This window comes from Aquarana catesbeiana, linkage group LG01 (genome assembly GCF_042186555.1).
Source record: "Aquarana catesbeiana isolate 2022-GZ linkage group LG01, ASM4218655v1, whole genome shotgun sequence".
NCBI lineage: Eukaryota > Metazoa > Chordata > Amphibia > Anura > Ranidae > Aquarana > Aquarana catesbeiana.
In genome coordinates this window covers 861698755-861711376 of record NC_133324.1, presented here as the reverse complement: position 1 = coordinate 861711376, position 12622 = coordinate 861698755, and the positions used below count along the sequence as shown (strand labels likewise).

The following is a 12622-nucleotide window of genomic DNA, read 5'->3' as shown; positions in this document are numbered from 1 at the left end:
CGAGGGGGGCTGCTGCACACAGAAGGCTTTTTATCTTAATGCATAGACCACTTCAAGGATTTAGAGAAGATCTGTAAAGAAGAGTAGACCAAAATCCCTCCTGAGATGTGTGCAAACCCGATAAGCAACTACAAGAAACGTCTTACCTGTGCTTGCCAACAAGGGTTTCTCCACCTAGTACTAAGTCATGTTTTGCTTGGGGATGAAATACTTATTTTACTCACTGAACTGCAAATTAAAATATAACATTTGTATCATGTGGTTTTTTTCTGAATTTTTGGTTGATATTCTGTCTCTATCATTTAAAATACACCTATGATAAAAATTATAGACCCTTCACTTCTTTGGAAGTGGGCAAACTTACCAAATCTGCAGGGGATCAAATAATTTTTTCCCCCACTGTATATGTGAGGGTTTACAACCACTTTAAGATCAGCAGAACATGTTCGCTCTTTATTAATGCTTTTTGTGGAGGTGTAAATAGAACATTCCCAAAAATAGCATACCTAGTAGCTGAATGGTTGTTTATTCATGGCACAGCACATCAATTATTCATTCATCAGTCATAATATTGGGGGTTTAGTGGGTGATTGTTCCATTCATTAAGGTTTATAGCTGTATAGTTCTTCTGAGAAGTAGTGCTAGTTTCTGATAATATCCCTTTGCTTATGTTTTTCTGAATGTTTATAGAATAATAAAGCAAATGTGAATTCTGTTTTTAATATGGTGCTTTGCAGTTATGATTAACATTCTTTATGTATACATATCAACATTCCTAATACTTTAGGATGAAAGGGGCAAATTGAACAAAGAATGATAACAATGAAGGAAGCTAAGAGTATTATTTCCCTTTAGAAAGTGATCATGTAGTCATTCATTGACTAATTATGAAATTCTAAATTTATAACTGCCGACACCAGAGAAGAGTGTTAGAAGATGGCACTCTATTACTGGTTGCTTTTGACTTTTTAAAATGGGAACAAGGGACACCTATTAGCAAAAGTATAGGACACACTCCATGCCATGCCTCTTAACCGCTTAAGGACCGCTCCACATATATATATATATATATATATATATATATATATATATATATATATATATATATACTGCGGCAGGGCAGCCCTTAAGCGCAAAATCATGTACCTGTACATGATTTTCTTTCCCAGCTCTGGGGCACACGCACGTGCCGCCGGAGCCCCTCTCCCACTGTAATTGGACACAGCGGGAGCCAATCAGCGGGTTCGGCGGACCCGATGTCCGCCGGGAACCTGCCAATCGCTCTGAGAGAGGCAGAACAGCGGTCAGCCTATGTAAACAAGGCAGATCGCCATTCTGCTAGTAAGAAGACAGAGATCTGGTGTTTCTGCTAAGCAGGAACATGGATCTTTTGTCTTCTTACAGTTAAACCATCCACCACACAGTAAGAAAGCACTCCCAGGGAACACATATCCAAATATCATCCAAATCGACCTCTCCGCTCCTCAAGACCTCCTGCTTTCAAGCTCTCTCATCTCCTCCTCCCATGCTCGTCTCCAGGATTTCTCCAGAGCCTCTCCCATCCTCTGGAACTCCCTACCTCCATCTATCCGGCTATCCCCTACTTTTGCTACCTTCAGGCGATCCCTGAAAACTCATCTCTTCAGGAAAGCCTATCACGTCTCCAGCTAATCTCCTACCACTTCCACCAGCTCATTCCCCACAGTTACAACCTTTTGTACCACCTGCCCCACCCTATTAGATTGTAAGCTCTTCTGAGCAGGGCCCTCTTAATCCTCTTGTATTTTATTGTATTATAACTGTATTGTCTCCCTTTTATATTGTAAAGCGCTGCGTAAACTGTTGGCGCTATATAAATCCTGAATAATAATAACACATTTGATCACCTCTGATGTTAATCCCTTCTCTGCCAGTGTCATTAGTACAGTGACAGTACATTTTTTTTTTTTTTAGTAATGATCACTGTATTGGTGTCACTGGTCCCCAAAAAGTGTCAAAAGTGTCAGTTAGGTATCTGATTTGTCCGCCGCAATGTCGCAGTCCCGCTAAGAAAAGCAGACCGCTGCCATTACTACCCTGTTTCCCTGAAAATAAGACCTAGCGTGATTGTTGGTGATGGCTGCAATATAAGCCTACCCCCCAAATAAGCCCTACCCTGTTTCCCCAAAAATAAGCCCTACCCTGAAAATAAGACTTACAAGGACTTTAACTAGGGCTTATTTGGGGGGTAGGGCTTATATTGCAGCCATCACAACCTGAAGGGTCTGGTATAGATTTTGAGGGGGACCCCACGCCATTTTTTAAAAAAATTTTGGCCGGGGCTCCCCTTAATATCCATACCAGACCTGAAGGGCCTGGTATGGAATTTAGGGGGACCCCCCACGTCATTTTTTTTTTCAATTTTGGTTCGGGATTCCCCTGTGGGGAATTCCCATGCCATTTTTATCAATGAACTTCTATCTGTATTGCCGGACCGGCAATGCATTAATAGCCGCGAGTAGTTTTAAATGACTTTTTTCCTTTGAAATGTCATTTTGCTGTCAGACTGTTCTAAACATGGGAAACATGCGCCCCTTTACAGGCATACTATAGACAGCACCCAGGTACGAAATTTAAAGGGATATTACACTTTTATTGTTTCACTTTAAGCACTATCACTGCTCCCGAAAAAACAGCCGTTTTTAAAACTTTTTTTTGCATTGATCCATGTCCCCTGGAGCAGGACCCAGGTCCCCAAACACTTTTAATGACAATAACTTGCATATAAGCCTTTAAAATTAGCACTTTTGATTATTCATGTTCGTGTCCCATAGACTTTAACGGCGTTCGCGTGTTCGAACAAATTTTTTGCCTGTTCGCATGTTCTGGTGCGAACCAAACGGGGGGGGTGTTCGGCTCATCCCTAGTGCCATTAATACAGGTAATGAGTGGAGGACAGAGGTGCCTCTTAAAGAAGAAGATACAGGTCTGTGAGAGCCAAAAAGCTTGCTTGTTTGTAGGTGACCAAATACTTATTTTCCACCATAATTTGCAAGTAAGTTCTTTCAAAAATCAGACAATGTGATTGTCTGGATTTGTTTCCACATTTTGTCTCTCATAGTTGAGGTATACCTATGATGACAATTACAGGCCTCTCTCATCTTTTTAAGTGGGAGAACTTGCACAATTGGTGGCTGACTAAATACTTTTTTGCCCCACTATATATTCCTGACATCTTCATGTATATCTTTAGTTCTATTCATTCTATGTGGGTGTTTGAGCTCTGGGTTTCATCAGCCTGCAGGTTGGGATACCTACTACATACTTGCCTACTGTCCCGAATTTCTCGGGACATTCCCAGGATTTAGACCCTTTTCCCGATCTAATCGTTTCCCGGGAGATGTCCCGAGAAATTAGTTTTTTCCCGATTTTCGCGCCGCTGGCTGCTAGAGGTCAGCGGCCGCCGGCCGCCATTTTCAAGGAGACCATAGGCTGGCTAGATGGCTACAATAGAGATATGGCTGCAGTGCCGCCCACCCCCGGCCCGCTCCGCCCCGCTGCCAATCTCTGTGACCTGTTATGGAAAGGGGCGGAGGATGGGCGGCGCCACAGCTCAATCTCTACTGTAACCCTGCGGCTCCGCTTGACCAACTTTGGGGCGGTCTGGATGTCACGGGGGGGCGGTCTGGATGTCACAGGGGGTGCAGTTTGGATGTCACAGGGGGGCTGGTCTGGATATCACAGGGGGGGCTGGTCTGGATGTCACGGGGGGGCGGTCTGGATGTCACGGGGGGGCGGTCTGGATGTCACAGGGGGGGCTGGTCTGGATGTCACAGGGGGCAGTCTGGATGTCACAGGGGGCAGTCTGGATGTCACAGGGGGGGCCGGTCTGGATGTCACGGGGGGGCAGTCTGGATGTCACGGGGGGCAGTCTGGATGTCATGGGGGGGCCGGGCTGGATGTCACGGGGCAGTCTGGATGTCACGGGGGGGCAGTCTGGATGCCACAGGGGGGGCTGGTCTGGATGCCACAGGGGGGGCTGGTCTGGATGCCACAGGAGGGGCTGGTCTGGATGCCACAGGAGGGGCTGGTCTGAATGTCACGGGGGGGGGCGGTCTGGATGTCACGGGGGGGGCGGTCTGGATGTCACGGGGGGCTGGTCTGGATGACACAGGGGGGCTGGTCTGGATGTCACAGGGGGGGCAGTCTGGATGTCACGGGGGGGCCAGTCTGGATGTCACAGGGGGGCGGTCTGGATGTCACGGGGGGGCGGTCTGGATGTCACGGGGGGCTGGTCTGGATGACACAGGGGGGCTGGTCTGGATGACACAGGGGGGCTGGTCTGGATGTCACAGGGGGGCGGTCTGGATGTCACGGGGGGGCCAGTCTGGATGTCACAGGGGGGCGGTCTGAATTTCACAGGGGGGGCTGGTCTGGATGTCACAGGGGGGGGTATAGTCTGGATGTCACGGGGGTGCCGTATAGTCTGGATGTCACAGGGGGGCCGTATAGTCTGGATATCACAGGGGGGGCCGTATAGTCTGGATGTCACAGGGGTGCCGTATAGTCTGGATGTCAAGGGGGGGCCAGTCTGCATGTCACAGGGGGGGGCCGTATAGTCTGGGTGTCACAGGGGGGGCCATATAGTCTGGATGTCACAGGGGGGGCCGTATAGTCTGGATGTCACAGGGGGGGCCGTATTGTCTGGATGTGCCGTATAGTCTGAATGTCACAGCGGGGGCCAGTCTGGATGTCACGGGGGGCCAGTCTGGATGTCACGGGGGGGGTGTATAGTCTGGATGTCACAGGGGGAGGCCAGTCTGCATGTCACAGGGGGGGCCCTATAGTCTGGATGTCACGGGGGGCGTATAGTCTGGATGTCACAGGGGGGTGCCGTATAGTCTGGATGTCACAGGTGGGCAGTATAGTCTGGATGTCACAGGGGGGAGGCCGTATAGTCTGGATGTCATAGGGGGGCCGTATAGTCTGGATGTCACAGGGGGCACCAGATGTAAGGAGGACTGATGGGGACACAGATGTAAGGAGGACTGATGGGGACACAGATCTAAGGAGGACTCTGCTGATGGGGACACAGATGTGAGGAAGGCTCCGCTGGGGACACCTGATGGCATCTGGTGGCAGGCAACGTGGCAGGTGACACCCTCAGGGCTTCCACTGATTATGCATTATGGTGAGTTGAATGATTTCATTTTATATTACAATGTAATAATAGAAATAATGCGCTTCAATCATCCTGACACCATAACAATCATGGTGCCGGGATGAAGCGCTAACACCAGGTGTTTGGAGTATCTTTATCTGCTCATTGTTAAACTCTGAAATACACTATTGTGGTGTAGGATCTTGGGCTGCTGTCCCTCCATCCCTGTCCCCCCCTCCCTGTCCCCCCCTTTTCCCCTTCCCTCTCCATCCCTCATTCATCTCAGACTCTAACCACACCCCATTTGAGCCACGCCCATTTAAGCCATGCCCACCGTCCCACGTAAACCACGCCCATATGTCGGCGCTTCGCACGCCGCATTTCCCTTTTCAACTATGTCACGCCCACAAATGCATGCCCCACCCCCTAATTATAATGTGACTCCGCCTTCAGCCAAAAAAGTGTCCTTAAAAATATTTTTACAATGTTGGCAACTATGTGAGTACGAAGTTGAGCGGCACACGTGTGTTCATTCAGAGAGCGCCGGATTTTCACAGCAGCTCCACTGATGAGAAGCATAAATAACTCCCCTTCCCAGGTCACCCTTATACTTGTGATCAAGCCGTTTTGGTGAAGTGTATCAAGGAAAGGTGATCCTTGGGCAAGGGACACTATGGAAGCAGCTATACCACTGATGATGCAATACAGTATTTTTAGACGGAAGAGATATTTGGTGTGCAGCTCTTATCCATCAATGTTATCATATCTACGCTTTTTCTTTTATGTGTATATAAATTCTACATGACATTTTTTCACATTTGATTTCCACATTATATCAGTTACATTAAAGCAGAACTTTACCCATAACTACTTGATATATTCCACATTAATAATTATGCAACCAAAATTAGGGTGTGCTGTAAAATGTCCCCAGCATTGCTCCTCTTGCCGGAGGCTGCCATTTTGCTGAAGCCCAGAGCCCCTGAACAGCAAGCAGTAAATCATTTTCACATAGTCCTTAGACAGTGTGACAAACATCTGAATTAACAAAAACCCGTTTAACAAATTTTCTTAAATTCCAAAATTCATACAGTATAATTTAATAGTTAGTTATTATTAGCTAGTTATTTATTCTTTAGAATTTTTGGGTTTTCATTCTTTTGAATTTTCGGATTTTCTTTCTTATTTTCCTATTTTCAGATTTTCGAATTTATAAATTTAGGAGTTCTCAAATTTACGAAATTATGAATTTTCTCATTTTCAAATTTACGAATTTACGAATTCCAATCATAACGAATAACCCAAAAGAAAACAAAAAATGAATGGAATGAAAACTAACAAATTTTTCGGCAGTGCACATGTCTAGTCTTAACTGATCACATGTGCAGCACCATGGCAGTTGCAGATCAAGCAGAAGCAGCTTCCTGGGCTGGAAAGACTAGGAGGGTTTAATTCTGCTTCAAAGCTGTCAGCAGATTGGCCTCTACAAACTCAGCGTTAAAATGCTTAAAAATGGAGAGCAACTGAGCATGTTCAGAGCAGGGTAAAACAATGTATTACTGGATTTTAAACAGTGAAGACACTTATTTTTAATGTTTTTTTATATAGCTATACCTGCAAAAGGGGCCAGAATGAAGTCATCTAGCAGGACTTTAAAGGGGAAGCTCCGTTTGTTCGCACCCTCCCCTCCTCCACTGCCACATTTAGGCACTTTCTGGTGGGGAGCAGACACCTGTCAAAACCAGGTACCTGCTCCCACTTCTGGGTAAGATCGCCGCACAGCAATTGCGGCGATCTACGAAATTACCGGCCCTCCTCCTCCCCCCGCTGCATTACTTTAACTGACAATTGCGCTGTCGTACGATACTGTACCCAAACAAAATCTATGTCCTTTTTTTCCCACAAATAGAGATTTCTTTTGGTGGTATTTGATCACCTCTGCGCTTTTTATTTTTTGCGCTATAAACAAAAAAAGACCAACAATTTTGGAAAAAAAAAAAAAACAATATTTTTTACTTTCTGCTATAAAACATATCCAAATTAAAAAAATGTAAAAAATCTAATTTCTTTATAAATTTAGGTCAATTCTGCTACATATTTTTGGTAAAAAAACCCCGGAATAAGCGTATATTTGTTGGTTTGCGCAAGTTATAGCGTCTATAAACTATGGCATATTTTTATTTATTTTTACTAGTAATGGCAGCGATCAGCAACTTATAGCGGAACTGCAATATTGCGGCGGTCAGTTGGACATCAACTGACACTTTTGACACTTTTTTGGGAACCAGTGACACTAATAAGTGATCAGTGCTAAAATGGGCTGGCAAGGGGTTAAACATCAGGGGTGATAAAAAGGGTTAAATGTGTGCTTAGCCAGTGTATTAGTGTAGCAGGGGGGGGGGTGCTTGCACTAGGGAAAGACATGGTTCCATGTCCTTGCTTTGCAGAGACAGAGGATCCATGTTTTCCCTCCTGACAGAATGGTAATCTGCCTTGTTTACATAGGCAGACTGCCGTTCTGCCTGTGTACTGAATGATCTGCGGGTGCCAGTGGACATTGAGTTTGCGGTACTCGCCCATTTGCTCCCGCTGTGAATATTCACAGTGGGAGTGAGCCACTGGCGGTGCGCACTTGCGCCCGCTGCCCGGAAGTGCAGGATCACGTGTATATATACATGATCCTGCAGACAGCAGCCGCCCTGTAACAGTGAAACTGGTTTAGGGCAGCCGCTAGTGGTTAAAGCAGTAGTAAACTCAAAAACAAATATGTATTATTTTTACTAGGACTGGGAATACACACTCCAGATACTGAATGTGTTTGATAGATTTCCTAACACAGCTATCAATCTCGCAGTGATATACAGCTCAATGAATACTAAAGCCTGAGAGTTGGTAAGCACAATCTACAGCTGTGGTGGTGGGTTATCACCTTTATCCCATACAATAGGGTGTTGGTTTCAGGTGCATGCTTAACTTGATTGCAAACAATATTATACTATGGCAAGCATTTTTGTTTCTCTTTCGGTGATGAACTGAGGGAACCACGCCTGAACTCTGACAGATCTGATCGGTCCTTGTCCCTAAAGGCCCTGGCTGGGTTTAAGCCGTCTGCTCAATATACTTTGCGCTCTGGTAAGGGCAATTTATGGTCGTGATCTTTTTGGATTATTAATTATTCCCACGCATGTTGTACCACTTGGAGGATCTGGGGAGTTTTCTCTCACTCTAAGCGATATTTGGACTATACCATTTATACTCCATATTTATGTCAATATCCACTAAAGGACATTTAGCACAGTTTATTTTTAATATTGTTGATTTGTGTTGTCGCACTGTTTACTGCTGCTCTATTCTATTGCTCCAGCGTGGTATTTTTATTATATAAATATGTATTATATTGCAACTTACCAATTCTTAGATGTGATGGCTGCATTAGTTCCTTTTTTAGGCTTTCTTCTATTTTCATCTGGTGATCCAGCCAGCAAGTCTGTTTTTTCTCACCAGCTCAAGCTTTCAAGCAGAATGTATTAGTTTACATGGATGAGACAAACCATTTAGCATTGTCAGGGGTAAATGAAATGATCCGCTTTTATTTATTCATGTAAAACCTTTATCCCAAATGGAGAGAAAATAACAGTTTGCTGTAACTGAATAAAAATTGTTAGCTGAAGTTTGGCTTCATTTTTTTTTTTTTTTAGATCTAAATCTTCTAATTTATTTAACACTACCCTCCCCCCAAGCCTGACCGTGCCACTGTATGCTGTACCTCCTGTGCTCATTCATCCAGAGTTGTCCCACTAAGGGCTCTTTCACACGGGGGATCCGTATGTCCGTTTTTCATCCTTCCGTTTTCGGATGAAAAACGGACATACATGTATCCCTATGGAGCGTCGGATGTCAGCGGTGACATGTCCGCTGACATCCGACGCCGCTCCGATCCGAAAAGTGTAACGGAGGAAAAACCTACTTTTCCATCCGTTTTCGGATCGGATCGGGTGACGACGGACACTACGGTCCGTCATCATCCGATCCCCCATAGGGGAGAGCGGCGCTCTGACAGGTCCGTCGCTGCACAGCGTGCAGCGATGGACCTGTCATCTTTCTGCTCAGCGGGGATCGGCGGAGCGATCCCCGCTGAGCCAGCGGGTGTTCACGGGGCGGATCATCACTGATCCGCCCCGTGTGAAAGAGCCCTAATACAGGAGGTGTGTTAGTGGCCAAATCGCCAGGTAAAAACAGAGGGGAAAAAGTCAAAGAAAAGGAAATTAATGCAGCCACCACATCTAATGGTTGGTTAACTGCAATATAATACATTTTGGTTTTGGGTTTATTAACACTTTAATTCTGATTGAATTATTTATTAGACCTAATCTAGTTTTTTTTTCAAGATAATATTACCAAAAAAGCTTTGTTTGCCCCAATAAAAAACCAGAGTGGCTTCCTGGTCCTGATTGGCTCTCACAGCGGTCACATAAGCAGAAGCCCATTCTGCTGGCTCCTGATCCATTGGAGAAAGCTTGGTCAGTGTGTTGGAAGCGTGCAGTGCATGGACTCTCATCACCCAATGTCAGAATGTCCTGGACATGTGTTGCAGCTGGGTGTTAAAGCCCACTTTTCCTGCCATCTCACATATAGGCACTACTCAGTCAGGAAGGCATTAAGTAATGACAGTTATTGCCAAATAGCTTCATAGCAGACATGTAAAATTTGCCCTGGTCTATAAGGTGTATATGAGTGCGAGAACTGAACCAGATAAAGTATTTAAAAACGCATCAGTGAAGATGTATTTTGCTTTTGTTTCCCTTTAGGAATCGACTATTATAACAAGCTAATTGACAGCCTGTTGGAGATGGGTGTCACTCCACTGGTGACACTGTACCACTTTGACCTACCTCAAGCAGTAGAAGACCAAGGGGGTTGGCTTTCAGAGAAGACTGTGGACATATTTGAACAATATGCGCAATTTTGTTATACCACTTTTGGTGACAGAGTTAAACATTGGATCACCATTAATGAGCCATATTATGCCTCCAGACTGTCCTACGAATCAGGCATATTTGCACCGGGGAAGAAATTAAACGGGATTGGAGGTTATAGGGCAGCACACAACATGATTAAAGCCCATGCCAAAGCTTGGCATGTATATAACACATTTTTCAAAGCTAAACAACAAGGGCGTGTGTCGATAGCTCTAGATTCGGACTGGGCAGAGCCTTTAGACCCAAATTCTTTGGCTGATAAAGAAGCTACAGAGCGATATATGTTTTTTCGCCTTCACTGGTTTGCAAACCCAATCTTCATTGATGGAGATTATCCAGCAATCATGAAATCAATAATTTCTCAAAAAAGCAACGAAGAAGGTTTGACGAGTTCTCGGCTTCCTGAGTTTACAGAGGAAGAAAAAGCCATGATTAAAGGCACTGCTGATTTTGTCTGTTTAAACTATTACACCACAAGAAAAGTAAAACCTCTTGATACTACGCCATGTGAACCACATAGTAATCCAGACACAGGAGCAGAAGGCATCACAGAACCAAACTGGCCAATATCTGGGGTTGAATGGCTAGCAGTAGTGCCATGGGGCCTTCGTAGACTGTTGGCCCACATAAAGGTAAGAATTTTTATCTTTCCATAAAATTATTATTGTTGTTATAATACATGATTTATATAGGCCAATAGTTTGCACAGCGCTTTACAATATGAAGGGAGGTAATACAGAAAAACACAATTCAATACAAGAAGGTTAGGAGGATTGCTCCTGGGAACTTACAGTCTAATAGGGAGGGACTGGTGGAACAAAAGGTAATAAATGGGAGAAATAAAAGATTTGCTTATTAGCTGAAGGCAGGATAGGCCTCCCGGAAAAGATGAGTTTTCAGGGATTGCCTAAAAATGGACAGAGTAGAAGATAGTGGGGTAGTGAGTTCCAGAGGATAGGAGAGGCTCTGGAGATGTCCTGGAGACAAGCATGGGAGGTGGAGACAAGGGAGCTAGAGAGCAGGAGGTCTTGGGAGAAGATGAGAGGATGGTTTGGGTGATATTTGGAGACCAGATTGCTTGAAATGTTCTACATTTTGTCTTTTTTACAACCAAAAACGTAAATGTATTTTATTGGGATTTTATGTGATAGACCAATGCAAACATATTTGTGAAGTAGAAGGAAAATGATAAATGGTTTGCAATTTTTTTTTACAAATAAATATGTGAAAAGTCTGATGTGCATTTGTATTCAGCCCTCTGAGTCAATACTTTGTAGAACCACCTTTAGCTGCAATTACAGCTGCAAGTCTTTTTGGGGATGTCTCTACCAGCTTTGCACATCTAAAGAGTGACATTTTTCCCATTCTTTTTTGCAAAATAGCTCAAGCTCTGTCAGACTGGATGAAGAGCATCTGTGAACATCAATTTTCAAGTCTTGCCACAGATTCTCAAGTGGATTTAGGTCTGGACTTTGACTGGGCTATTCTAACACATGAATATGGTTTGATCTAAACCATTCCATTGTAGCTCTGGCTGTGTGTTTAGAGTCGTTGTCCTTATGGAAGGTGAACCTCTGCCCCAGTCTCAAGTCTTTTGCAGACTCTAATGCCCCGTACACACGGTCGGATTTTCCGATGGAAAATATCCGATCGGAGTGTGTTGTCGGAAATTCCGACCGTGTGTGGGCTCCATCGGACATTTTCCATCGGATTTTCTGACACACAAAGTTGGAGAGCAGGAGATAAAATTTTCCGACAACAAAATCCGTTGTCGGAAATTCTGATCGTGTGTACACAAATCCGACGGACAAAGTGCCACGCATGCTCAGAATAAATAAAGAGATGAAAGCTATTGGCTACTGCCCCGTTTATAGTCCCGACGTACGTGTTTTACGTCACCGCGTTTAGAACGATCGGATTTTCCGACAACTTTGTGCGACCGTGTGTAGACAAAACAAGTTTGAGCCAACATCCGTCGGAAAAAAACCTAGGATTTTGTTGTCGGAATGTCCGAACAAAGTCCGACCGTGTGTACGCCCTATTACAGGTTGTCTTCTAAGATTTATATTCTATATTTGGCTCCATCCATCTTCCCATCAACTCTAACCAACTTCCCTGTCCCTGCTTAAGAAAAGCATTCCCACACCATGTTTCACGGTGGAGATGGTGTGTTCAGGGTGATGGCAGCGTTAGTGTTCCGCCATACATAGCATTTTGTTTTTAGACCAAAAAGTTCCATTTTGGTCTCATCTAACCAGAGCACCTTCTTCCACATGTTTGCTATGTCCCACACATGGCTTCTCACAAACAGCAAACGGGACTTCTTATGGCTTTATTTTAACAATGGCTTTCTTCTTGCCATTCTTCCATAAAGGCCAGATTTGTGGAGTGCATGACACATGGGACATTTTACAACCTCTCCTGAATGATTTAACGTGACAGATAGTAACCAATGTTTAAAAACGTCCATTTTGCCGCGTTTACATGCCGCGTTTAGCCGCAT

The 12622-nt window shown here is 44.5% G+C and overlaps 1 protein-coding gene across 4 annotated transcripts in view; it reads left to right on the top strand.

Annotated features, from left to right (window-relative positions):
* Nucleotides 1-12622, top strand: part of LOC141116857 (cytosolic beta-glucosidase-like) — a 220508-nt gene that overhangs the window by 115137 nt on the left and 92749 nt on the right. For all 4 annotated transcript variants that reach the window (XM_073609341.1, XM_073609348.1, XM_073609356.1 and 1 more), the window contains exon 4: nucleotides 9949-10751. In XM_073609341.1, the coding sequence (XP_073465442.1) occupies nucleotides 9949-10751 (803 nt within the window). The remainder of the gene's footprint in view (nucleotides 1-9948; nucleotides 10752-12622) is intronic.